At 41.1% G+C, this 25,483-nt stretch overlaps 1 protein-coding gene across 4 annotated transcripts in view; it reads left to right on the top strand.

Annotated features, from left to right (window-relative positions):
• Nucleotides 1-24,974, top strand: part of SEC31B (SEC31 homolog B, COPII coat complex component) — a 67,365-nt gene extending 42,391 nt beyond the window's left edge. The window contains exons 17-27 of one of the 4 annotated variants that reach the window (XM_069980560.1): nt 324-469; nt 1,108-1,281; nt 1,713-1,871; nt 2,337-2,541; nt 11,988-12,284; nt 14,622-14,660; nt 16,982-17,040; nt 19,818-19,961; nt 20,594-20,710; nt 22,082-22,153; nt 23,586-24,974. In XM_069980560.1, coding sequence (XP_069836661.1) covers nt 324-469; nt 1,108-1,281; nt 1,713-1,871; nt 2,337-2,541; nt 11,988-12,284; nt 14,622-14,660; nt 16,982-17,040; nt 19,818-19,961; nt 20,594-20,710; nt 22,082-22,153; nt 23,586-23,765 — 1,592 coding nt within the window. In that variant the 3' untranslated portion in view covers nt 23,766-24,974. Of the gene's footprint in view, nt 1-323; nt 470-1,107; nt 1,282-1,712; nt 1,872-2,336; nt 2,542-11,987; nt 12,285-14,621; nt 14,661-16,978; nt 17,041-19,817; nt 19,962-20,593; nt 20,711-22,081; nt 22,154-23,585 lie in introns of all 4 variants that reach the window. The other 3 variants (XM_069980559.1, XM_069980562.1, XM_069980561.1) reach the window with 3 other exon arrangements.
• Nucleotides 24,975-25,483: the final 509 nt, after the last annotated feature.

Raw genomic sequence — 25,483 nt, 5'->3', positions numbered from 1 at the left:
GGGATCTGCAGCGAGTCTCGCTGCGAATACGCAGCAAGGGGACTCGCTGCAGACCCACCAAGTGGGTTTGTAGCCTAAGGGGTTAAACAGCCAACGGCCGCACATCTCTTACTGTGTGGAGAAATGTGCAGCAGATTATTTTTCAGTATGTTGGATAATAGTGACCAGTCGATGAGCAAGCATTTGCTCGCTCATCAGCTGATCATGGTCTCTATTACGCTGGGAGATAGCTGCCTGATTTAGTAGATAATCTCTCAGTGTAGTAGGACTTTTAGTATTGAAACGTGCTGAATCTATGAACCATATCAGTGCTTTGCCTTTAGACGCTCTTGGGCATCGCTTAGAGTCAGAAGGAGAAGGGAAGATGTCCTCCCAGGCTTGCTTGTGCTACATATCTTCGGGAAATGTGGATCGGCTGACAGAGTGTTGGGTTCAAAGCCATGAAACTTCATCACCTCTTGCATTGCAGGTATGAGAAATGGATTAAAGTGAGGGGTCATTTTATTGGTGGATGTATAGATACAATTATGGTAAATTCCTTTTCACTTTTAGAAAAAAAGAACTGTCCTGTGCATAATGCTAGTTTTTCTGTTCGTAAAATATTAAAGGGAATCTGTCACAGGGGACGCGGGCACAGAGCCCCCGCCCCCCCCCACCCCCCACCCCCCCCCCGGTGCAGCCCCCAGATACTTACCCTTTCCGATGAGTCACGTTCCTGGAGCCGGTCCCAGGACGAAGTTATCAGCGCCCGAAGCCATGCGCGCACGCCGCTGAGATGAGTCCGATGCCCATAGAGAATGACTGCTTTAAAGTGAGAATGCAGGGTTTGGACACAATTGCTTTTTTCCAAATCGGCGCTACAACTGACTGTTGATTGTGTTAGATATTGCAGATTACCCCTAAAGTAGCACACACAGCCCATTGACAAGTGTGACACTGTTGTAAGAACAGTACATTCAGGTTTAGCTCGTACAACCCCTGTAATGCTATGAAATCATTAAGTAGAAGAGACATTAAAATGATGTCTCCATATGTCTTCCATTAACATAATAATAATAATAATAATATTTCATTACAGTTGTAATAATAGGTCTGCTTCTTTTGTAGGACCTAGTGGAGAAGGCCATGGTACTAAGGAAATCCATTGAGTTACTCCAAGGGTCAGTTCTGCCACCACAAGGGCCTGTGTTAGCAGAGAAGGTAGCACAATATGCCAGTCTCTTGGCATCTCAGGGGAACCTAACTGCCGCCATGAGCTACTTACCCAGTGACTCTAAGGAGGTATGTCAATATCTTTTTATAATCAAATGAAAAACGGCAGGATTTCATGGTTTTTTTTCTATCTACATAGCAATTATGTTGTGTGTGTGTGTTTTTTTTTTTTTAAGTAATGATTTAGAGGTTGTCTATCAGAAGCTCTGCAATACATCATCCAGTGACGCACTTTTTTTTTCTTTTTCCTTTTTTTTAATGGGACACCTACAAAAGTACAGTAGGACCTCATTGCATGATCTGTTATGGTGTTATGGCCCTGTACTACCCTTAAAGGGGTTGTCAGGTGTAAATTGATAATTTTATCGTACAGGGAACATAACAGAGGGTGTATACTTGAGTTTTTTCCAGAAAGTTACATAGACCTTTCTTCACAGTTGCTGCTGCTGTTTGGTGTGTTAAAAAAAAGAAATCTTATAGCTTGTTCTTTATCATTTTAGAGTATGGTATGTGAACTACAAGATCGCCTTTTGAATGCTCAGGGACAGGCTGCAAATGGGCAGCAACATTCTTTAAAGACAACTAGTACCTATCCATTACCCACAGCTAAACCAAGCAGAGCACCAGAAGGCTACATGTACAAGGAAGGAAGCAAACAGGTTTGTGAGTGATGCAACTGGTAAAATATACCATCATGAAGTATTTGTGCTACTGAGTTCACAGCAGTAGGTGGCAGCACTGTGTCATGTCATGCTGCACATGCCTTATTTTCCTAACCTACAATGAATAAAACCTTAGGTCCTGGAATTAATGGGGATGTTTCTTGGACACTTACCACTTATATTGTTGCAGCCCAAGTACACCCTTCATGACAACTGTAATGGCAGTGACATATTTCAGTGGGATAATGTTCCCTGTCATATTGCAAAAATTGTTAAGGTATAATTCCAGATATCAATCTTTTCCCAGGGTTTATCATTTTGTCAGCTTGAGGGGATGTATACAATTTTAGACAGGTGCTTTTAATGTTATAATGTGGTGGTGTGTGCCTTTTTTTAACTATAGATGCTTTAAAATGTGCTTTTGTGAAATGCATTGACTATTTTTATTTTCAAAATTTATAGGCTTTATCCCAGTCTCCAGTTAGCACTACATTTCCACATCCGCCTCCAGTGCCTTCGCAATTCATACCTCAGCCAATGCCTGCTACAGTGCCGCCCCCACCGTCCATTCCATTCCAGCCTTCCTCTGGTTCATCTTCTAATATCTATCATAGATATGGAGTCTGGCAGCCTTATCCGGGATCACAGCCCCAGTCGGCTGTGCCAGGTGAGTGCGGCAACAGGAAATAGAATAAACCATAGCGATAAAAACAATAATGCATTCTGTTATTGGCAGGATTAGTATTTCCCAACCTGCTCAGGGTGTAAATCGGATGGCTGGGCACCACTGATTTACACTGTATCTGCATTGTCATTGCAGGTAAGTACAAAATACAAAGAATAATGACACATGCAGGAGACTCTTTGGTACATCCTGCGATCACGTGGGACACGTGCAATTGCTCCGCCCTCCTCAGTGGAAGGTTGGTCACCATGTGTCATGTGATGTAATTGTTTCCAGGTGAAGGTGTGTAATTTCTCATGCTTATAAGTCAGTCTGTACACAACTTTGTTATATTCTGTGATCAAGGCTCAGAGCAGGCCGAAACGCGTCTAGCATTTTTCTACGTTTTTTGTATATAACGATTTTATGGAATCTATACAATAAATACCGGATTTTATTGGACTGCTGGAATACGTTTCTTTTATCCATGTTGCAACGCCTGATCACCCACAGGTGAGGTCCTTTTGCAGTCCTATTCCGGGAAAGAGAATAGCCAGCTATATTGCAGCAAGTAAAGCATATACGGAGTAGCAGCGGAAAAAACTTTTGCTTTTACACTACATTGGATTGCTGGGATTTATAGTACACCTGCATAGAACTTCACTGCTCATTGGACGGGGGTGTCAGAGAGTGTGCATCTAGATCCAGCCACTACCAGTTTGTACCGTACAGCCCCCACTAAACTAGTGGATACTACACTCTTTTGCTGGGATTTGTAAAACTCCTGCATAAAACTTAACTGCTCATTGTAAGTGGGTATCACAGAGTGTGTATCTAGGTCCAGCCACTACCAGTTTGTACCGTACAGGCCCCCCTAAACTAGTGGGTACTACACTGTATTGCTGGGATTTGTAGTACACCTGCATAAAACTACACTGCTCATTGTAAGCGGGTATTACAGCATGTGTCTAGGTCCAGCCACTACCACATTATACCATACAGCCCCCCCCCTAAACTAGTGGGTACTACACTGTATTGCTGGGATTTGTAGTACACCTGCATAGAACTTCAATAGAATGTTAACCCAACTGCTACAGTCAAATTGAAAATCGAAATGGTGCTGGGGGTAGAAGGCTACTTGTTGGCTACTGCTGGGCCTTAACTGGCATCCATGTTGACTACTGCTGTGTCTGGCCTTACCTTCCTTGTCTTGTCCATTTCAAACCATGTTACCTGTGGAAGTCATCTTATCTTACGGATGTCCTATGCCATTCTTTCACCTCTACCTTCTACCTTTTTTCAATGTTGTAGCTGTTTTTAAGGCAGGATTGACCAGAGCAATAATGGACATCCGTGTTGACTACTGCTGTGCCTGCCCTTGCCTCCATGTTGGCTATTGCTGGGCCTTAACTGGCATCCATGTTTACTACAGGTGTGTCTGCCCTTGCCTCCATGTTGGCTACTGCTGGGCCTTAACTAGCATCCATGTTGACTACTGCTGGGCCTTTACTGGCATCCATGTTGACTACTGCTGGGCCTGCCCTTGCCTCAATGTTGGCTACTGCTGAGCCTTAACTGGCATCCGTGTTGGCTACTGCTGCTCCCAGGAGTTCTCTGTGTGCTTAATGCCATGCAGTGTCTGGCCTAACTTTGGGGAGGCTCACTTGCTTCCTCACTCACTTTGAATGTTTCTCTGTGTGCTCAGTGCCATGCTGTGTCTGGCCTAATTTTGGGGAGGCTCACTTGCTTCCTCACTCACTTTTAATGGTTCTCTGTGTGCTCGATGCCATGCTAGGTCTGGATTATTTTTGGAAGGCTGACTGGCTACCGCTTCTCCCTTGTTCACTCTGTCCTCACCGCCATTCTGTGTCAGGCTGAAATTTTTGGCTGGTTCATGATATGCTACCTCTGTTTTAATGGTTCCCTGTGTTCTCACTGCCATGCTGTATCAGGCTGAGGTTTTTGGGTGGTCCATATGCCTACCTCTGTTTTAACCAGGCTGTTGCACAGAATTAGGCATAATGGGGCCATTAGGCAGCCTCAGAGGCATCCATACATGCTACCCCTGCTGTTTCCTGTCCATTTCCGGTGGTGTTACCATCATTTTCTGAGGTTGACAGGTTTTCACACGACCTTCCCCCTACCGAACTTGGGTCCCCTGCAAAAATGCTCGAGTCTCCCATTGGCTTTAATGGGGTTTGTTACTCGAAATGAGCACTCAAGTATCGGGAGATATTCGTCTCAAGTAAAGAGCACACGAGCATTTTAGTACTCGCTCATCACTAATTGTAATGTGTGAGGAATGAAACCAAAGTTAGCAAGTGCATTGCCTATGCCAATCCTAAACCAGGAACTTTTGCTCCTGCAAGTACTTCTGCACCAAGAATCAGCTCCTGGGACCTGGAATCTGGGATTGTGATAGTTGTGTATTATGAAACAAACCTGCATCCACAAAATGTATAGCTTGTAAAACTCCCACGCCTAAGACTGGAGCTAGTAAGGCCTTACTCTTTAATACACACAACAAAGTCTGATAAACCCATAGTCTCCAATGACAGTGGTTTAACATCTGCAAGCCTTAAGTTTGAGAAGTTGGCCTTGAAACTATTGGATCATGGGGTTGTGATCTGTGCCTTGTGCAGATATTAAGCCAAACTTAGCAAGTGCATTGCCTGCACCACTCCTAAGCCAGGAACAACTTCTCCTGCACCCCCGCTTCTGCACCAGCAACTCAGTATCAGCTTGGATTGTTGATGAGTTTCAGAAGGCTCCTGGGACCTGGACTTGTTTGTTAGAAAACAAACCTGAATCCACAAAATGTATAGCTTGTAAAACTCCCAAGCCTGGGAGCTAATGTGGCCTTACTCTTAATACACACAACTAAATCTGATTAACTGACAGTGGTTTAACATCTGCAAGCCTTAGGTTTAGGGTTTCGCGCTGAAAACTTAAGGGGTCATGGGATTGTAATGTGTGCCTTGTGCGAAATGAAGCCAAACATAACCAGGACAGTCCTAAACCAGGAACACCTTCTGCCCTTCAGCTGGTTCACCAGCAACTCAGAATCAGCTTGGATTGTTAGGTGAGTTTAAGAAAACCCCGAGAACCTGTGACTTTGATGTGTTTGGTAAATATCAAACCAGAAACCATAAAATGCTTCACCTGCCAGAATGCTAAACCAAGAAGAAAAGTGAAGTTAATAGGATGCAGTACATCATCTGGCTCCATTGACTCCACGCTTCCAACTATTACATTTGGATTACCACCCTCCAGCAACTGTGGGGACCTCTATGGAATCATTAACTTTTGTGTCAAGTAGTCTTTCTTTACTAATATTTTCTGGAGAGTTTAAGTTTGGTATAAGTTCTTCACCTTTAAAAGTCAACTGTTCTACCAACTGTACAGGTTTAGACTTTACTGCTAAATACTTGTTAACCAAACAAAAAATGCCCAAAAATAATTACAGTCCTAAACGCACCAAAAAATTTATTATACAAAGACAAATCCAAAGAAGGATCAAAAAAAAATGCAGGACAATCCAAAATAAATATACTTATATTTCTTTATTAAAGTAGAATTTAATTTAAAATACATACAGAAAAAATAATAAATAAAAAGCACAAAAATTGGGGGAATGAAACAACACAAAATACATAGAACGGTGATGGGACATAAAGCAATGTTTTATGAAGTCATATATTGCACATGCATGAAAGTTGAATTAAACTAATATAATCATGGCAGTATAAGCACCCTCCATTGAGTAAAAAATAGTGTAGATAGTATTTAGTTAGCAGCAAAGAATAAAGTGCATAAAGTGCATAAGGTAAACAACCTATTTAAAGCTGCAATTTGCTAAATAAGCAACTATAAAGGTGAAATCACCAACAAGTAAATATCAAATGGACATACAAACTAGGAGGATGAGTATACTGCAACAAGTCCCACACACCTACTCACCCTACGCATGTTTCGCGTGGCTCGCTTTGTCCCTTGACAAAGCGAGCCACGCGAAACGTGCGTAGGGTGAGTAGGTGTGTGGGACTTGTTGCAGTATACTCATCCTCCTAGTTTGTATGTCCATTTGATATTTACTTGTTGGTGATTTCACCTTTATAGTTGCTTATTTAGCAAATTGCAGCTTTAAATAGGTTGTTTACCTTATGCACTTTATGCACTTTATTCTTTGCTGCTAACTAAATACTATCTACACTATTTTTTACTCAATGGAGGGTGCTTATACTGCCATGATTATATTAGTTTAATTCAACTTTCATGCATGTGCAATATATGACTTCATAAAACATTGCTTTATGTCCCATCACCGTTCTATGTATTTTGTGTTGTTTCATTCCCCCAATTTTTGTGCTTTTTATTTATTATTTTTTCTGTATGTATTTTAAATTAAATTCTACTTTAATAAAGAAATATAAGTATATTTATTTTGGATTGTCCTGCATTTTTTTTTTATCCTTCTTTGGATTTGTCTTTGTATAAATAGTTGTTAAGCCACAATCGATTTGGATCTCTACCTAGTACGTTGGCTTTTAAACCTAAACCAGAGACTACAGAAAGTCCTAGTTCTATGTTTAGTTTCTAAGAAATGTGATTTTGGCACAACACCAACTTCAGTTTTTATATCCAAGGACGAAGAACCGCTAAAGTCATTTGTATTTGGCAAGCCAGAGACAGCCGTAGCTAATGCTCCAATGTCTTTCCCCTTTGCTTTTGGGTTGCCTATTGCTGCATAGAAGAATGCAGATATGTCTTTTTCTTTTTCTTTCTTTCAACCCCAGTTAAAGTAGCCACCTAGCCATTTGCAGTTCAAAGTAACGGATCCTCTACGGCCTCTTAGCCAAGTAGTGTAGGAAGTTCAGGCAGTGTGTTTCAGAGTGTTCAGAAGTCCAGCACCCCGGCAAGTGCTAGTGGCATATTTGGAACTGTCTGACGGATTAACATGGCATCTGGTTTTAGTGGCTTTGGCTTAACAGCCCCAGCTACAGCACCTTCCAGCTTTGGGTTTAACACATTTTCAGCATTACCTGGTCCTACTAGTTCTATCAGTCTTTTTGGTGGTGTCACAGCTTTGAACTCACAGGTAAATACCAGCACTACTGCTTCTTCCATTGTTGAGACCAGCTCCAGCAGTGTGTTTTGTAGTGCATTACCTGTAAAAACAACTAGTGCTACCAGTGTCTTTAGAGCTGAAGCTTCCAAAAAAACACATCCACAAGTTTTGTCAAATAGGTGTTAGTTTGCATTGTTGTTTTGCCTGTGATGAAGTGTGAAGAAGCCACTGAAAAGGGATCTCTACAGAACGGGTGGCCTCATCCTATTATGAAGCTCAGTGACCACAGTGAAAATTACAAGATTTTGGCCCTGGTTTATTAAAGCAGCATTACAGAGCAAGTTTTTATTTTTTGTCCCCCTGCTTTGCCCTGGCGCATCAATAAAAGGCCGCAAGTCACGCTTTCCCGTAGAGAATGCATTGGAGAGCATGATTTCCGACTTTTAATCAACATGGAGATAGAAGAGTGGTGACATGAACGTGTGCGGGATTTGAACAGCGCCGTAGGACCAGAATGAAGCTGCACTGCGATACTCCAACTAGCGCCAGTGCGAAGCGGGGGGACAAATAAAAAAATAAAATAATCCTGAATACTTCTTTAATCTTGAGCCAGACATAAACCCTGCAAAAAGTTGCAATTTTGCGGTTATGCGGGGTCTACATTATTTTCGCTAAATGGGCGGACGGGGAGGGTCTCAGCAGGACATGAAGAAGGTGTGCAACCCCCCTTGCTCTGAATTCACTATCATTTACAAAATTGTAGTTCGAATCTAAATAATTCCAGAGTGCTTATGTGCTGGTGGGGGTATATAAGTGTATAAGATGCCGTAGGAACAGTGTAACATAAGCTAAGTTTGAGTAATAGTGTAAATGCATTATGCAATTCTACATCTCAATTACTGTTTAAAGATGTATAACAGTCCATGAGCACTGGTGAGGGTTAAACCAAGATGGTTAGATGGGTACAATTGAGATGGGAGGTATTCCTTCTGTATGTGCAGCATTCTGGCACATCGGAAAGGTTTGCCTTCAGCTTCTGGTTAATAGAGATTAGCCAGTGACTTGTATTTGCAGGTGGCACGTCTTTGTTTTGCAATGTAACCCTGAAAGAATATTTTTAGTTGTATTAAAGTCTGTAAAAGAATGTAGGTTTAATCCTTTACATTTCTCTGCTCAGGCAAGCTGGGCTCCTTTTATAGTTTAATGCTGGTATAATTGCTTTTACTTGCTCGGAGTAGACCCTCGGCAGCATCAGTTTGATTCTAGACTTCTGCATGAAGTCTGTCACTCTTTGTCTGCAATCCATTTAGATCGGTGAAAGGCTGGTGGCAGGTGGGCGGGGAACTGGTCACATCTCGAGTGCTTAATCCGCCAACTGTTGCCAAACACTCCAGTGGCTGTGGGAGATTTCTGCAGGTCCTTGATGCTGTTTTGTTCTAATACAATTCTCCTGTGTTGGCTCTTTGTGGCCTTTTCTTTACAAGGGGCTGCAGATATAATAGCAATGGGGAAATAAGTTTCTCCTGGCCTGTGACTTTGAGGCTGCTGACAAGTGTATTAGCACTGGAATTTTTCTGCACTTCTCTATTTGACTCCTATAAAGAGTTTATAGGTTTGTTGCATTGGTCTATAATTTACAACATACTGTATGACCATTTTTTTGTGTTGTTTGATATGGTGTTTTAACCTGGGGAAAGCAGAAATGGCTTTTTAGTGTAAGGAAAAGCTATTAAATATATTTTTTTAAAAATTTAATTTTTTCCCCTTTTTGTACATTTTATTTGCTGTAAAAATTCACTGTTGAAATATGGTTCCCAAACTTTAGCAGCCAACTTTACAGTCCTGTATCATGTGACCTTGTGTGACATCATGATGCATTATGTGACCTTACTAAATGGAATATACTATATTTATACAATTTAGACAATTATTACCGTCATTGATATTTTATAGGGGTGTTGTCAGTGTACATTTAGGGAATGCCAACCAGAGGTCCCAGTAATGCCACTGCAGCAGCATTGATGCCTGTAGAGGCTCCTGAACTCATTGAAATCAGTATAAGGCTGAGTTTGCACACAGTATTTTATTCCCACATTATTCCCATCTTATTCCCATTTTTTTGTAGATATTTTTGCTCTTGGTCTGTTTTTATCAGTTTTTTTTTACTGTGCCAAATACTATGTGTAACATAGCCTAAAACCGAACTATCTGGATAAACGCATTGAGCTCCACCTTTTAGATGTTCCACAGTGACAGGGCAGCGCTGTGGCCAGTGATTGGCTGTCGCTGCTCAGATGAGTTTATCTCGGAAGTGGTGGCTGCAGGGGTTAGTAGGGGACCCAGCGATGTCCGAGGAGGACACCCTGGGGAAGCATGGGGAAGTAGGATCTAATGTTTATGTTTTATAGAAGGGTAATACAATATTAAAAGTTTTAAGTGCCGGAGTACCCATTTAAATGAAATAAGATGAAACATTAGTGTGGGTTCTTTTCTTGACTTGACTAGTTTAGGAGAGCTGCAGTTTGACACCTTTGATCTACAGTAAAGTAGTAGATGTTATTGCCTCTTAGAGTGAAAGATAAAACTATGTTATTGTGTTATATTCTTTTTTTTTATTAGTTTTATTGAAAATTGTGCAGAGGACAATAAAATAACAATGTACATTCGGAGAATTGGTAATGGTTTTGTTTGCCCTCGCAGGGGCACTGCACATTCATAATAGCAAAAGAAGAAACGGTACAATATTCAGAATAAGGCAACAGGATAAAGGCATACTGCAGTTGTCAGAGAAATAAAAAATACAACTACTTACAGTAACATTTAACTGGCTATGTTTGCTTACATAGAATCTATACTTGCCCTATAAAAATGCACTGAATACAGCGTCAACGGGTGTGCGCAGCAGAGGCCCCATACCTTAACAAACTTCTGTGGGTAGCCATGATTTTTATAGACTGTCTTAGCAAAGGGGAGTATACTATTTATTATTTTCTTCCTCCTTAAGACTGTGGGAGGATGGGGATCCATCCATTTCAGTGCAACACCTTTCTGTGCCAAGAACAGCACCTCTTTAAAGTGACTCTTTACCCACAATCTGCCCCCCCCCCCCCCCAAACCGCTTGTACCTTCGGATAACTGCTTTTTATCCAAGATCTGTCCTGGGGTCCGTTCGGCAGGTGATGCAGTTATTGTCCTAAAAAAAATACTTTTAAACTTGCAGCCCATGCCAAACAGGAGTATCTGTGCCCTAACTTTGCACCACCCCTCCCTCCCTCCTCCCCACCCTCTTCATCATTAGGAATGCTAGGAATGCCACTGAAACATTTACATGTGCCGTGCTGACAAAGGTGATGAATAGGAGGCAATCTGCCTGGAGCATTCCTAAAGATAAGGAGGATGGAGAGGAGGGACCGAGAGGTTGTGCCAGCCTAATGCATACTCAATCTAGGCCACACCCGTTGGGCACGGGGCTGCCAGTTTAAAAGTTGTTTTTTAGGACAATAACTGCATCACCTGCTGAACGGACCGCAGAACAGATCTTGGATTAAAAGCAGCTGACGGTACAAGCGGTTTGCGGGGGGTCAGATTGTGGGTACAGAGTCGCTTTAAGAAAGGTCCGTTCATAATGGCGTAATGGCTGACTCCGAACATGGCAAATTAGTGGTTCCATTTGTAATGGTTTATCCAAAACCTCCTTCAATTGGAAAACTACCTCTTGCCAATAGGAGTAAATATAAGGGCATTGCCACATGAGTTGCCAAAAATCTGCTTTACGGGCATCACACCTGTGGCATTCATCAGTACTCATTCGACCCATTCGGAACAAACGCATCAGGGTGAGATAGCTATAGTGGATAATATATAGCTGAATTATTTTGTTGTTGGCTGCTGGGGAAACTGATCAGTGTGAGGACACAATCTCCTGCCAGTCTTCCGAGGACATAGAGGGTATGCGGGCCTTCCAGTAGGATTCAGCTGAGATTGGTGTGCTAGCAGTCTTATAGGATTAAAGGGGAGTATAGAGGATGGAAACCAGTCCTTTAGGGCCCTGTGATTTAAGGACTCCTATCAGGGGATAATCTGATATGGAGCTTCTAAGGTTCAGGAACTGGCTAGCAATAGTGTGCCTTATTTGTAAGAATTTGTAGAAGGAATCTGTAGGAAGGTGAAATTTTGACTGTAATTGGGAGAAAGGCTTAAATATGTCTTGACTAAATAGTTGTCCTATTGTTAATACGCCATGAGCCTTCCAGAAGTCTGGGTCCAGCGCTATAGTCATGTGTGGAAGACCTGGGTTTCCCCATAAGGGTAGGTCTGACATTGTCTTGGAAATTGTGAGTGGTTGTGTTATATTCTTATGAAATCCTATTTCATCTTTCAGGAATCATACAGCCTCCACCATTGAAACAAACTCCTCCTATATCAACCCATGCTACGTTTCCTCCAGCTCCTCATGATGTTCCTATGAATGTACCTGGAGTATCTAATGCATACCCTCAAGCCTTTTTTCCTCCTTTACGCCCATCATCTTCTCATCCTGCTTCACGACCAGGCATGAGCCAACCTCCCACACCGCCCACTATGACTGTATCCCATGCTCCGTTTAACTACCAACCAGACATGGGATTTCATGAGGGAGGACCTGGAGCACCTACCATCTTGCCACCACCTCCAACAGGTAATTTTTTTTTTCTACTTGTTTTTACCTTATTATGGTGAAATTTAAAATGTATGAAGTATTTAACATAGCAAACTAATTTTACATTTGTACAAATGTATCTCTAAATAGCAGATCTTGTGAGAAGTTCAATGTTTACAGTGTTTTTTTTTTTTTTTGCTGCAATAAGTTGTCCACAAGAGGTTATCTGGTGAACTGACTGGATCATGGGCACGAAATACACATAGAAAGAGAAGACTAGCCAGTCTGGTGTGGCTTCGCAGAAACGCTATTGTAGCACAAAAAAAAAATCTGTGGGACCCAACTCTTTCAGTTAGTTAAACTGAGCTGTGAGCCAGGGAGTGGACACACCTCAGATGGGTATAAAGGATCCATTTTTTATTGCTTCCACATTAAAAAGGCTGTCAACCAAGCATTTCAGACCATAAAAGATCCTTAGTCATGGCTACAATTAAATTCATAAAAGCATCCATTAGAATGTAATTATGCAACAACCAAATCACAACAGATTGTAAAATCTAACACACCAAGAGTTGTAAATATGAAAGGAAATCTGTCAGGAGCCGGCCCTACCACTGGTGCTGACAGTGTGCTGTAGATGGCAGTCCCCTTGTGAGCATGGCACCTTTCTGTAATTTGTCTGTGCATTGGAGTATGTGTAATCTTAGGTCTCCTACTGTAATGAGTCAAAGAGTAGTTGTGCCTCATCGCCGAGTAATCAGTGCTGCTTGGCCTTCTACTTACTCACGCTATCAGTCAGTATCTGCCAACAGAGGACTTATCTGCAATCAGATATAATTGAATCTCCTAGCCTGTGTGGGAACTGTGGTCTAGGAGTAATTCACCTGTCTAGAGACCACCAGCAGCTCTTTCTTTGGTTCGAACCCCAGATGAAAATGAAATATAATTGTTAAATTTTTTCATTATTGTATCATTGTGCAAAGAATTCCCAGTCAGGTCCAAAATAGTTTAGTTTTTCAATACAATAATGGGGAAAAAAATAAAATAAAAATAAATATATATATATATATATATATATATATATATATATATATATATATATATATAAATTTTGAACGTAATTTGGACCTTAATGGGAAATTCTTTGTGCTTTTAGGCTATGTTCCCACACAGTATTTTTTGTCAGTATTTTGCAACCAAAACCAGGAGTGTATTAAAAACACAGGCTATCTTGAAATTTAGTGGATGGCCACCATTTAATGGCAAACAAATGCTGTTTTTTTTTAAAACAATGGTCATTATTTGCCATTAAATGCTGGCCTTCCACTAAATTTCAACAGTGTGTGAACATAGCCTTTCTGTGTTTTCAGTACACTTCTGGTTTTGGTTGCAAAATACTGAGCAAAAATACAGTGTGGGAACATAGCCCTAAAAATGAACCCGAACCCGAACTTTCGGCATTTGATTAGCGGTGGCTACTGAACTTTGATAAAGCCCTAAGGCTATGTGGAAAACATGGATATAGTCATTGGCTGTATCCATGTTTTCCAGACAACCTTAGAGCTTTATCCAAGTTCAGTAGCCACCGCTAATCAAATGCCGAATGTTCAGGTTCTGATCGACTCGAACCCGAACCCAGTTTGCTCATCTCTAATAAAGACCTATATATTTCATTTCCATCAGGGGATTTGAACCAAAGAAAGAACTGCTGATGCTCTCTAGACAGGTGATTTACCCCTAGACCACGGCTCCAACCCATTTGGGCTCCAAAATTCAACTATATCTGAGTGTTTTTTACAGACATAAACTGCCTACAGAGGAATGATCTGCAATCAGAGATCCTGGTTGACAGCTGAGCCAGCAAGAGGTCGGGAAGCAGAGATTATTCATGAAGAGGAGGAAGGAGTGGTGAGGTGTGCCAGAGTGCTGCATAAACGCTGAGCCACAACTCCTCTTTGACTCTTCATTACAGTAGGAGATTGTGCATCATCCACTGCACAGACAAATTACCAAAAGGTACAGTGAGTAGGGCCTGGGTGCTGACAGGTTTCCTTTAAGAATCTTAAAAGCAACCTGTCATCCTTTATGAATGGCATAAAGCAGTGACAGGCATGCTGACAGCTTTTCTTTATATCTATGTAGAGGAAAAGTTGTTGCTAAACAATCATTTACTTCTAAAGTACAGAAAATATAATGACATTTGTTATGATAGGGAATATTTTATTTGCCACTTAAATTACTCTAGAAACAAGTTAAACCCCTTTAAAGCAATACAGGTAGGATTTGAATCCAAATTGCAAAGTAAAATCTTTTACCAGGGGCGCCACTTTCTATCAAGATTGACTTCATGTATCTGAATGACCGGTTAATTTCTAGGTTTCTTTCCCTGGCTGGAGAACAGACAAGATTCTGCAGGTACACAATGTGAAATGCCAATACGCTTTGTAGTATGTTCACAATGAGGGGGATTTACTAAGCAAGTTGTGCCAAAAAAGTGGATTATATGGTTATGCTTTTATACTTTTAATAAAAACTGCTGAAGTTGTAAAACTGTATTTTAAACTAATTGCATTGAATAGCCACATCCACATCCTTTTTTCCCATGCTTTTGAAAATTGGATGGCTTTTTAATGCAAAATATTGGTGTACAGTATGCTGCCATTTTCACATGGAATGTATGCGTATAAAACACTATTAATAAATCTCCCCTCTGGGTTTTACTGCTTTTTGTCTAGTGATTAGCTTTATGTAAAACATGAGCTGCATGTTTTGTACCTGGTGTACATTTGGCTGTGTTGGGCAGAAATATATTTTACACAATCCAGACTTATGTGCTTCCCTAAAGCAATCATTGTTAATCAGTTCCTTGAGATTTGACCTCTTGCATAAAGAAAGTTCCTTTACTCAGCATGCCAATGCTATTTGTTACTGCACGTCCAAGTTTAGTGTACAGCGCTACTTCAGTCAACAATTTCAAGTCCAGTAGGAAATGAGCTTTTGTCCTTGTATACAAGTTACATTTATGTTTGTGCTTTGTATGGCAGCTTTAGATGTGCAGTGTTATGCCATAAATGTCAAGATAGGAATACAGTGGTGCCTTGGCTTACAAGCATAATTCATTCTAGGACCATGCTTGTAATCCAAATCACTCTTAAAGCAAAGCAAATTTTCCCATAAGAAATCATTGAAATGCAGACAATTGGTTCCACACCCCAAAAATATTTTTTTTTTATTCTGAATAACATGTAAAATAAATGAAACAAACAATAAGAAACAGCTGTAATGTGATATTATAAGATACTGTCCAGTATAGCAATCCTAAGGAGAGTGTTATGTATAGTAAGTGCATAAACCTGAAAACACAGCAGCAGTTTGTAGATACAAGATGGAACTGTAGATCCCGATAGCGCAGTAGCGTAGTGCAACAGGCTAGAATAGAGAAGCAGAGCTGGTCACATGACAGCAATGGGTAAGGGGTGTGTTTAGCATGGACCAATGAGAAAGTGAGAATCGTGGAGCTGTGCAGGAGGACAGAGACTTTCCTATACATCAGTGTGAATGGTGGTGTGTAAGTGCAGGCACATTATAGCAGCAGTGTGTATAGCTAATTGTAAGTGCAGGCATATTATAGCAGCAGTGTGTATAGCTGAGTGTAAGTGCAAGCTGCTTATTGCAGGAATGGAGAGGATAGAAACACAGAGACTGCAGGGAGCACGAAGGAAAGAGCAGGACATATGTGGGCACATATCTGCAGCGCTCTTTGTCCGGGGTGAGAGGGGTTACAGCTATGAAGAGATTAACTTCACAGTCCTGTCCCCTGATACAAACCCCAGCCTAAAGTTGATCTGCTATGATTTGGAAGGTGAGGGAGACTTCCTGGGTCAGAGTACAGTCCCGTAGACCCCGCTATGCAGACTGTGCCACTCCCCCTCGCAAATAAATAGTACAAGTCAATCAAAGAAACCATGTCCATTTATCCAATCAAAGAAAATGAAAGTCTCTCCTCTTGTTAAACTCCTGTACTCCTCTTTCATGCTAAACTTTCATTACCTCTGAAAAAACAGCCAAATTCTTATGTTTACAAAACAGATTAGAGAGAGATTTGGTTACATGCTATCCAAATAAGTCTATGGAGATGGGAGGGGTAAGGAGGGAATCAGTGGGGGGAGTGAATTCAGAGAGCGGAGGCAGACAGAGGCACTGTGACAACAGTGCACAAGAAGCAATTGTAAGTATTCAGCCTCATCCCAGGGCCTGATTCACAGATTACACCGTTCACTGCTGCTTTATAACATCCTCCATGCTACTGGTGCTACTTAAGGTTTGTATAGAGACATAGGAGAGCAGGGTCCCCTCCTCTATGTGTGCAGTGTATGGTAGACACCATAGATGTTGGGCTTCACCTACTAATCACAGGCAACTGAAAGTTAGAGATTGAGAAAAAAAACATGGTGAAAAATGAAATGGTGCTAATCCCCATGTGTATGCACACATAACAGCTCATTCTGAAGTTACCTGAAACAACATGTATGTTGTAAGATTCTACCCAACAGCACACCAGACACAAGACTGAAATATAGGGTTAAGCATTTAGAATATACTAGCAATGTTTTCACAAGGAGCACAACAGGTTATATTGTAATTAAATGCGATAGCAGAAAGAAGCCCGCTATCTCTCATATAAAGTTTGCCATAGCATTCATATAATTATAACTTATATTGGGTTTTCTCAGCAGGTGAACAGGAAAGTTGGACAGATTCCTACTCTATAAAAGCTAGTATGCAACGGAAGAAGGTAAGATGTGTGTAACCTTTGCTCTAGCTTTAAACCGTAAAGCCCTGGGACCGTTCTAACCCCTGTTCCACCAGGTAAAGCATTGAATGGAGAGTGAGCCTACTCTTATAGGCTGAAATGAAGAGAGTTGTGCATATGTGCTCTCCATTCATCCTCAATGACCACCTTACCTGAGGGGGCTCTCACCTATTATACATTCATAGCATAAACCCACCAGTTTCATTGTTCATGAGTGATCACTTTAGGGAAGACTTTCGGCCTACTTCTGGCTTATGCAGCATGACATGCACCTTTAGGAACAGGGGGCTTGACATCACAGCATTGTTTCTCTTGTGTGCAGGCAGCCTATAGAGACTTATGGTATCAGTAGATACATAAGCAGTTATTATTTCATATTTAATATAATTACAAGCCACTTTATTGTTCTCAGGTCTCGCTTTAATCTATTTGCATCATCTTATAGAGCAGGAAGAGCTGAGCACACACACACACACACACACACACACACATTTGTGTGTGTGTGTGTATAATATATTATACACACACACACAGTGGTGCCTTGGATTACGAGCATAATTCGTTTCGGGACCGTGCTTGTAAACCAAATCCACTCTTAAACCAAAGCAATAACAAATAATAGAAATGCAGACAATTTGTTCCACACCCTAAAAATAATGATTTATTATTCTGAATAACATATAAAACAGATGAAACAAAGATTCGGAAACAGCAACAGTTACTGTACCATAATGAAGAGGATGGAAAACACAAGGGCTGACAGAGACTGTAGGGAGCATGAAGGAATGAGCAGGACAGATGTGAGCACAGTATAGCAGCACTCTGTCTGGTAAGAGAGGGGTTACAGCTATGGAGAGATTATCCCTTGATGCAAGCCCCAGCCTGAAGTGGATCTGCTATGATTTGGAAGGTGAGAGAGACTTCCTGGGTCAGAGTACAGTGCTGTAGACCCCGCTGTGCAGCCGATGCCCCTCCTCCACTCTCCCTCTCACCCAGTACAGGGAGCTCTTACACCAAAGCAATGCTCTTAAACCAAGTCACAATTTTTAAAAACTGTGAGCTCTTAAACCAAAAAGCTCTTAAACCAAGTTACTCTTAAACCAAGGTACCGCTGTATATATTATAATGTGTATATATTTGGGATCTCGTATAACTTTTCGTTTATTGCCTGAATTCATAAATTTTTCTATGGGTAATTAGTCTAGTAATCCGCAGGACTCCTTAACCCAGAATGAGCAGGGATTCCAATTAATAAATTAGGTCCATATTAGATGGCCTAACCCAAGGGGTAAGCTTGCGGCTATCTGCTAGATCGGTACGTCCATACTGAGCCGATTACATTGTTTGATAATCATGCGGCAGGGCTTTATGGACATAGTGATGTTCGTGCAACCCTTGCTTTAAAGGGTTACTCCGGCATCAGTCTATAGAAAATAATAAATAAATGCTTATCTTTCCATGCTCCCGGATGTCATCCTGCTGTGTTTCTGTGCCCGCCACTGACCGCTGCGACTGCCAGCTTCTGCTGATGAACCTGTTTCTGTTATGACAGCCCGCTCAGCCAGTCGCTGGCCACGTTGCTCTCCTGTCTTGGTCAGTGATTGGCTGAGTAAGCTGTCAGTGCAGAGTCCGGTTTTGGTGGCTGTGGTCAGCGAGGGCCAGAGTCACGGCAGGAGGGAGCTTGGAGAGGTAAGAATAACCTCTTTATTATTTTCTATAGATCGATGCTGCAGTACCCCTTTAAACAGTTGTCGGCAGGTGCATCAGCTATTACACAGAGCAATGCACTGCCAATGATTTTTAAACTTTTGAAAGACACTGGTCAGACATTGAGCCAAAGATTGCTCGCTCCTCAGCTAATCGTTCTCTAATCAATCTACTCCGTTCTTACTGCTCCATAACTTAGTGACGATAGTCAACATAGCATTTTCCTGGTGATGAGTTCCCTTTGATGTAATGGCAGAAAATGAACATGTTGGAACTATTATAATCACAATGTGGCATAAACTTTGATCCCTTTAATAAGGATAGTAGAAGTCCTATGAAGTGTAGGTGGGTATGGAGTATCCTTTCTGCATTGCTGCATGTTCACCTTCCTGTGTCTGACACATCTTTAGACAGCCTGGCTGGGAATCGGCTGCAGGCTGTGCTCACTACAACAGGATTATCTGCTTGTTAAAACCATCTCCTTTTGATGTGGCCTTATTGGAAAGAATCTTCCATGACTACGTGGCTTAGCCAAACTAGAAGAATGTCCTCACCTCTCAGGCTCACATGCCATAAAACTTCTAGTTATGGGTTTAAATCCTTCCAGAAAGCTGAAGTTAGTTTACTCGTCTCTAATAGCTTCAGTCATGACTCCTGCTGTGGAACAGGCGGCCGTGTCTGTGCTCTTCCCTCGGAGGTGACTGAAGCTCTCCTCTCCAGGAATAACACATCACCCCTAATACACCCCATAAGCTGCACAGGAAGTGGTCAAACCTAAATGCCAACAATGCTGTATATGGATATTGTTACCAAATTTTATTGGGACACTAAAATTTCTAAAAGTCAGATAAGTAAAAGCAAAAGAAAATATCCGCAACAAATTTGCATCATGTGAATAAACCTTTACAGGGACCATATATAGGGAAAGAAGGAAAATACCATTTGTATCATGGAAGGGAGCATTTCTGCATCAAATTGAAAAGAGACACTTTTTTTTGTTGTTGATTTGATGTAAAAGTTGTACTTTAAATCTCTCTCTGCTCTATTTTCAGTCAAACCCTTTGATCCCTCCAGCTCCTATTACAACTCCAGTGATGAAGCTGCCTTCTGAGCCAGAAAACCTCCCGCCCAAAGGGAGCAGCAATCTGGATCCCAGTCATACTCCCCCTGGAGCACCTAAGGAAGCAAGCTTGCAGGTATGCATGGATGGCAGAGCAGGGCTTTATAGTAACAGCACAGCTGGGTTGTTTGTTAACCCCTTGCTGCACCAAGACGTTACTGTACATCTTGGTGTGGCACTGCCAGCATAACAAGAGACCTCACGTTATACTGGGTGTCCCTCTGTTACTATGTGTAGCAGGGGTCCGCCATTTCATGCTGGCACGGCCTAATCACCGCATTTACATGAATTAACCCCTTGGCTCAAAGGGGCTTAAAGGAAACTTTTAGGCCTATTCATTTTTTGGAAAATGTTTTTAGTGTTTTTTAGGTTGGAAAATAAATGTGCTATTGTTGTTATGGTAACAACCCAGAGAATGAAGATAATGTATCATCTCCCCCTTGCTTATGGCATTCTAGTGCAGGAGTGTGAGCATGACTTTTACATACAATCCAATAGCTCTGTGATAGACACAGTAGTGTAATGAGAATGGAGATCACCATTTTTGTCATCTCCATCTTAGTCCCTCAGTTTGCACCAAAGTTTAAGTCCATTCTTGAAGCAACAAGAAAAATAAATACATTTGCAGAATTTTACATAGTTGAAATGGTGTATTTGTATGTATGTATTTTTGCATATCACTACTAACACACACAGTTATGTTTCCAGTTCCACCGGATGCCAGTTGAAAAAATAGAGAAAAAGGAATTACCTGCAGAGCACCTCCCACTACAAAGAACATTTAGTGGACTGGTTCAGCGCTGCTCTGCAGTGGCATCTGACCCAGTAAGTTTTCTCATTTAAACCTATACAGTATATACTTTACAGGCCATGTTATTGTGACGGATTTACAAAAAATATGTGCTAAGTTTTGCACTAGTGCCCTGTTATTACTATACAAGCTTATTCCAACAATGCAGTTCCCTTCAATAGTTTTGCCATAGTCTTTTAGTGAGATGCACAACAAGATTAGTTACAGCTCTTCCTTAAGTAATAAGGGGCCTGAATTGCAGCCGTGTTCTGCTGGAAGGGCACAGAAGGATTGTTGGGCAGCTGAAAAAGAATGTTAAATGGAATGAGTAGAAGAGAGGAGCCATTAGGCTGGTTTATCTACACAGCTGCCTGAGGGGAGGCATCCTAGGTGAAGCAGCAGGAAGGATGAGGCTCAGCAGGATGAATAATGCTTTCCCAGCACACAAAATTGCTTGTATGAAGTCTTAAATAGGTTCAGAGACAAAAGCTAGCACTGAATACATATATTGAGTTTCTTCTGTATGGGCCTCCAGTCTATGTAGAAAATAGTGATGTAGCTCATTCTCTTCTATTAATGTAGGTTGTGAAAGATGAGGTGTTTCCCTGTGGTGCCGCTTACACAGATAATGCTAGAGTTAGGGCACATCACCATTCAATCGGTCTAATATTTGGGGAAATTAAGGACAGAGCTATGAAAACTAGAACAACTAATAGTGTTAGGGTGCGTTCACACTGGTGGTTTTCTCATTGGCAAACTGATCTGTCCATATTAATTCAGTGGATGAGCACAAACTGATTGCAAAATAATCAGATGTAAATGGAAATACCTTCTGTTCCGATCCATCCTCATTGACTATAATGAAAAGAAAAAAAACAGAAGTGCGCTTTTGTGTTGCGTTTTTTTTTTTTTTTTGGATGGACAAAGAATTTTTGCATGCACAAATTTTATGTCCAGCCAAAAATCAGAACAATGACGGATTTGATAAAAACCAAGCACAACTCTGACAAACGGAGTACAATAAAAAAAAAACAATTTAAATTAATGGGAAGTATGACTGATCCGCTAGGATTCTGAATTGTAGAGGAGGGTATAGCGCTAGTGTCAACCCCCCCAGAAATGCCAGACATGGGCTGAAAACAGAGACATGTCGAGTTCTTTACAGTCATATGAATAATCCCTCTGTGGCAGTCAGCAGATCCCAGAAAGATGCATGTAATGCAGTCTGTGACTACAAATTTAAGGGGCAGAATCCTATATATCCTCTTTCTTCCATTACTGAATAACTGAATGTAAAATCTAATTTTGAAAAACATGTGCTGTTAATTGTGACTTATATGCTATAAATCCTGTTGCAAAAAGTGCCGATGTAGTTTTAAAGAGACTGTAATTCAATGTGTCTGCAGAAAACTAAAAGGAAGCTTGAAGACGCGTTGCAGAGATTGGAGTATTTGTACGACAAGCTGAGAGAGAATACTGTGAGTATTTAATATGGTGTTACTGTCATTCTGTACATGGACACTTCAGCTTGGCTGAGCAATCGTGCGTCCTGACAGGACAGGTGGGGTAAGCCGCTACCAGACTTCTTTAGCAGCTGAGAACAAAAAAATCGGGCAGCTGAAAGATAGGCCATCATTTAATAATACTTTGTTGCCCATAATAACTAAGAGCTCAGCTTTTATTTTTTCCAGAGTAGTTTAGGAAAAGCTAAATAAAGCTAGAACTTCATAGATTATCATATTAGCTGAATCATTGCTGTGCTATCACATACAATGCATTTGGAAAGATTTCAGATACCTTTTCACTTATTATATTGAGTCCTCTTGCACTAAAATAATAATAATAATAATATCCCCCATCATTCTGCACTATAAGAGTGATAACAGCACTCCAGCTGTTGCAAAACTACAATTCCTGCCCTGCCTTGACACCTTAGATCCAGGCATTGCTGCCCAGGTATGAATGAAATTGTAATTTTGCCAATGGGTCATCTTCACTGCCTTATAATGACAAAGTGAAAACCAGTTTTTGAAAATCTTTACAAATTTATGAGCCAAAAAAAAAACAACAGAAATATGGCATTGACAGAAGTATTTAGACCATTTACTCAGTACTTGGGTGAAGCACCTTTGGCAGTGATTCCGGCCTCCAGTCGTCTTTGGTATGATGTCACAATTTTGGGATTACTGCTTACAGTCAGAGAGTCCTTTAGGCGTTTTCCCCTGACTAGACTCCACCCCCCCCCCCCCCCCCAAAAAAAAGAAAAAAAAAACAAAAAAAAACTCCAGGCTTTATTGCAGCCGTCCTACCATAAAGCCCATATTGGTGAGGTGCTGCAGCTCAGAGCTCTACAGGCAGTTCTTTCCTCCTCATGGCTAACTGTAAAATACTTTTGTTAGCTGTGAGACCTTAGACTATAGACAGGGCTGGGTCTTTCCATGTCCTGTCCAGTCTGATGAATTTACCACACGTGACTCCAGTAAAGGGGCCGAAACATCTGTGATCAAGAGAAATGGGAGGCCCCAGAGCTAAATGTCATGTGTCATGGCAAAGAGTATGAATACTTATGTCCATCTGAAATTTTAGTTTTTCCTTTTTTAATAAATTTGTAAAAATGTGTAAAGTTCTGTTTTCGATAGACATGAGTGAATCTACAGTAGTAACAAAGAAAAGTAATTAGTTAGGCTCGGCCACCAGCTCTCAGGCTGCTGCTTTAGAACTCCGCTCCAGGTGCTTGGAAAAGCTGGATGCAGTCCTGGAAAACCTCTCCCTAAAGCCAAAACCTGAGAGCCGGTGGCCGAGCCTAATGAATCGCTTTGCTTTGTTACTACTGTAGATTCACTTATCCCTAGTTTTCAGTGCCTTTATGTTTTGTGTAGAGATTTAATGCTGTTATTTTCTTACTTTTAGCTATCACCGAGTATTCTGGCTGGGCTACACGACATTGCCTGTTGTATAGAGGGTCGCAACTACCAGCATGGTCTTGCTGTACACACACAGGTAGTCAGTGGCAGCAACTTCAGTGAAGTCTCTGGTTTTATGCCCATTTTAAAGGTCATTATGACGATCGCCAGCAAGTTGGGTGTGTAGCCCTGAAAATGAATACGGACATTACAGATGCACACTCAGGAACTGGCAAAGTAAAACCTTTTCATACTGAAGAATGGGTGATTTTGTTTGTACCATACTGGTGCAGATGTGGAAGCAATGCAATACAATACATTCTTCTCTGTATAGATTATTGAGCAAATTTGAACATGGATCTAACAGTGTGCCATCTTGATATTTGTACAGTCTTATAAAATTAGCACTAACCTTTTTTTTGGTGATTTACAGAACCAAAAAATTTAAGTACAGTACTTATCTCAGTCTTAAAGGTTGTCACAAATTCAAGATGGCTCCAGTTTGTGCTTGGAATAGTCTGATTTATGATCAGGACAAAACTGGTGGTCACAGTATTTGTGGTAAAAGGCCACAGTGATGCAAGGGGGCGCATGTCTGCTTTCAAAGACAATCTGGATTACCTATTAATTTTATGGCATAGGATTTTAAAGGAGGCTGTCCCAAAATTAAAAGTTGTCCCCTATGTACAGGATAAAGGGCAACTAGCTGATTGATGGGGTCCCCAGCAGTGGGAATGCACGGCAGCTACTCCATTCATTCTCTATGAGACTCCCAAAGATAACTAAGCACTGAGCTTAGATATGATCAGAATTTACATAAACAGTCAATCAATCTGTGGCCGAGCATCCATTATCACCAATCCATTCATTTGGAGGACATTTGATCTCTATTCTTATGATCGGGGGAGACTGCCATTGATCAACTATGTATCCTCTGTCTTGAGGATATCTTTTAATCTTGGGATAACCCCTTTAAGGTTTCTGTCTTTGCGGTGATTATTATTATTACTAAGAACGTCAGGAAAAGAATTGCTGTTTACTCATTGCCTGCTTTTTCTGTACTGTATATGCAGCAGGGCTTTTGTTTGGTTTCATTCTATTTTTGGCGGCTAGTGCTGGTTGTAATAGTCCTTGGAAAGGCTGGATTGACAGATGTTCTTTAGTCTCAAATTATATATTAAAGAGATTTTACTATATTTAAACAAATTGCAGCCATGCCGGAATTCCAGCCAGCGGTGTGAACCCTTTAAGCCTCATTCTTATGTAAGAATACAGTGTGTTTGTAATATACAGTATACACTCAGGTAGCTACTGCAGTGTCTATCATTTTAAGTTATTGCATTATTTAAGATCTGTTTATAAAAGCACAACATACTGAATAAACCATTTAACATGACCTACTTATTTATTGGATACATAAGTGGGAAAGCATGGTTACGATGCATTGTCTGTCACCTTTCCTTAAATGTCTGTTTTGGTTTATATTTGTATTTCCCATAAAATTGATAAATGACAATTCAGTGAAGCTGATGACATAAAAAGGAATGACACAACAGAACAGTTTAGCACTAGAGATGAGCGAATCGGGTTCGAGTCCATCCGAACCCGAACGTTCGGCATTTGATTAGTGGCGGCTGCTGAACTTGGAAAGAGCTCTAAGGTTGTCTAGAAAACATGGATGCAGCCAATGACTATATCCATGTTTTCCACATAGCCTTAGGGCTTTATCCAACTTCAGCAGCCACCGCAGCAGCAAATGCCGAAATTTCGGGTTCGGATGGACTCGAGCATGCTCGAGGTTCGCTTATCTCTATTTAGTACCAGAGATGAGTGAACCTCGAACACGCTTGGGTTGGTCCGAACTTGAGTGGGTAGCAAGCATTTGATTACTGATGAAGATGGATG

Source organism: Dendropsophus ebraccatus, chromosome 8 (assembly GCF_027789765.1).
Source record: "Dendropsophus ebraccatus isolate aDenEbr1 chromosome 8, aDenEbr1.pat, whole genome shotgun sequence".
In the NCBI taxonomy this organism is placed as follows: Eukaryota; Metazoa; Chordata; class Amphibia; order Anura; family Hylidae; genus Dendropsophus; species Dendropsophus ebraccatus.
This window is presented reverse-complemented; position numbering and strand designations above follow the sequence as displayed.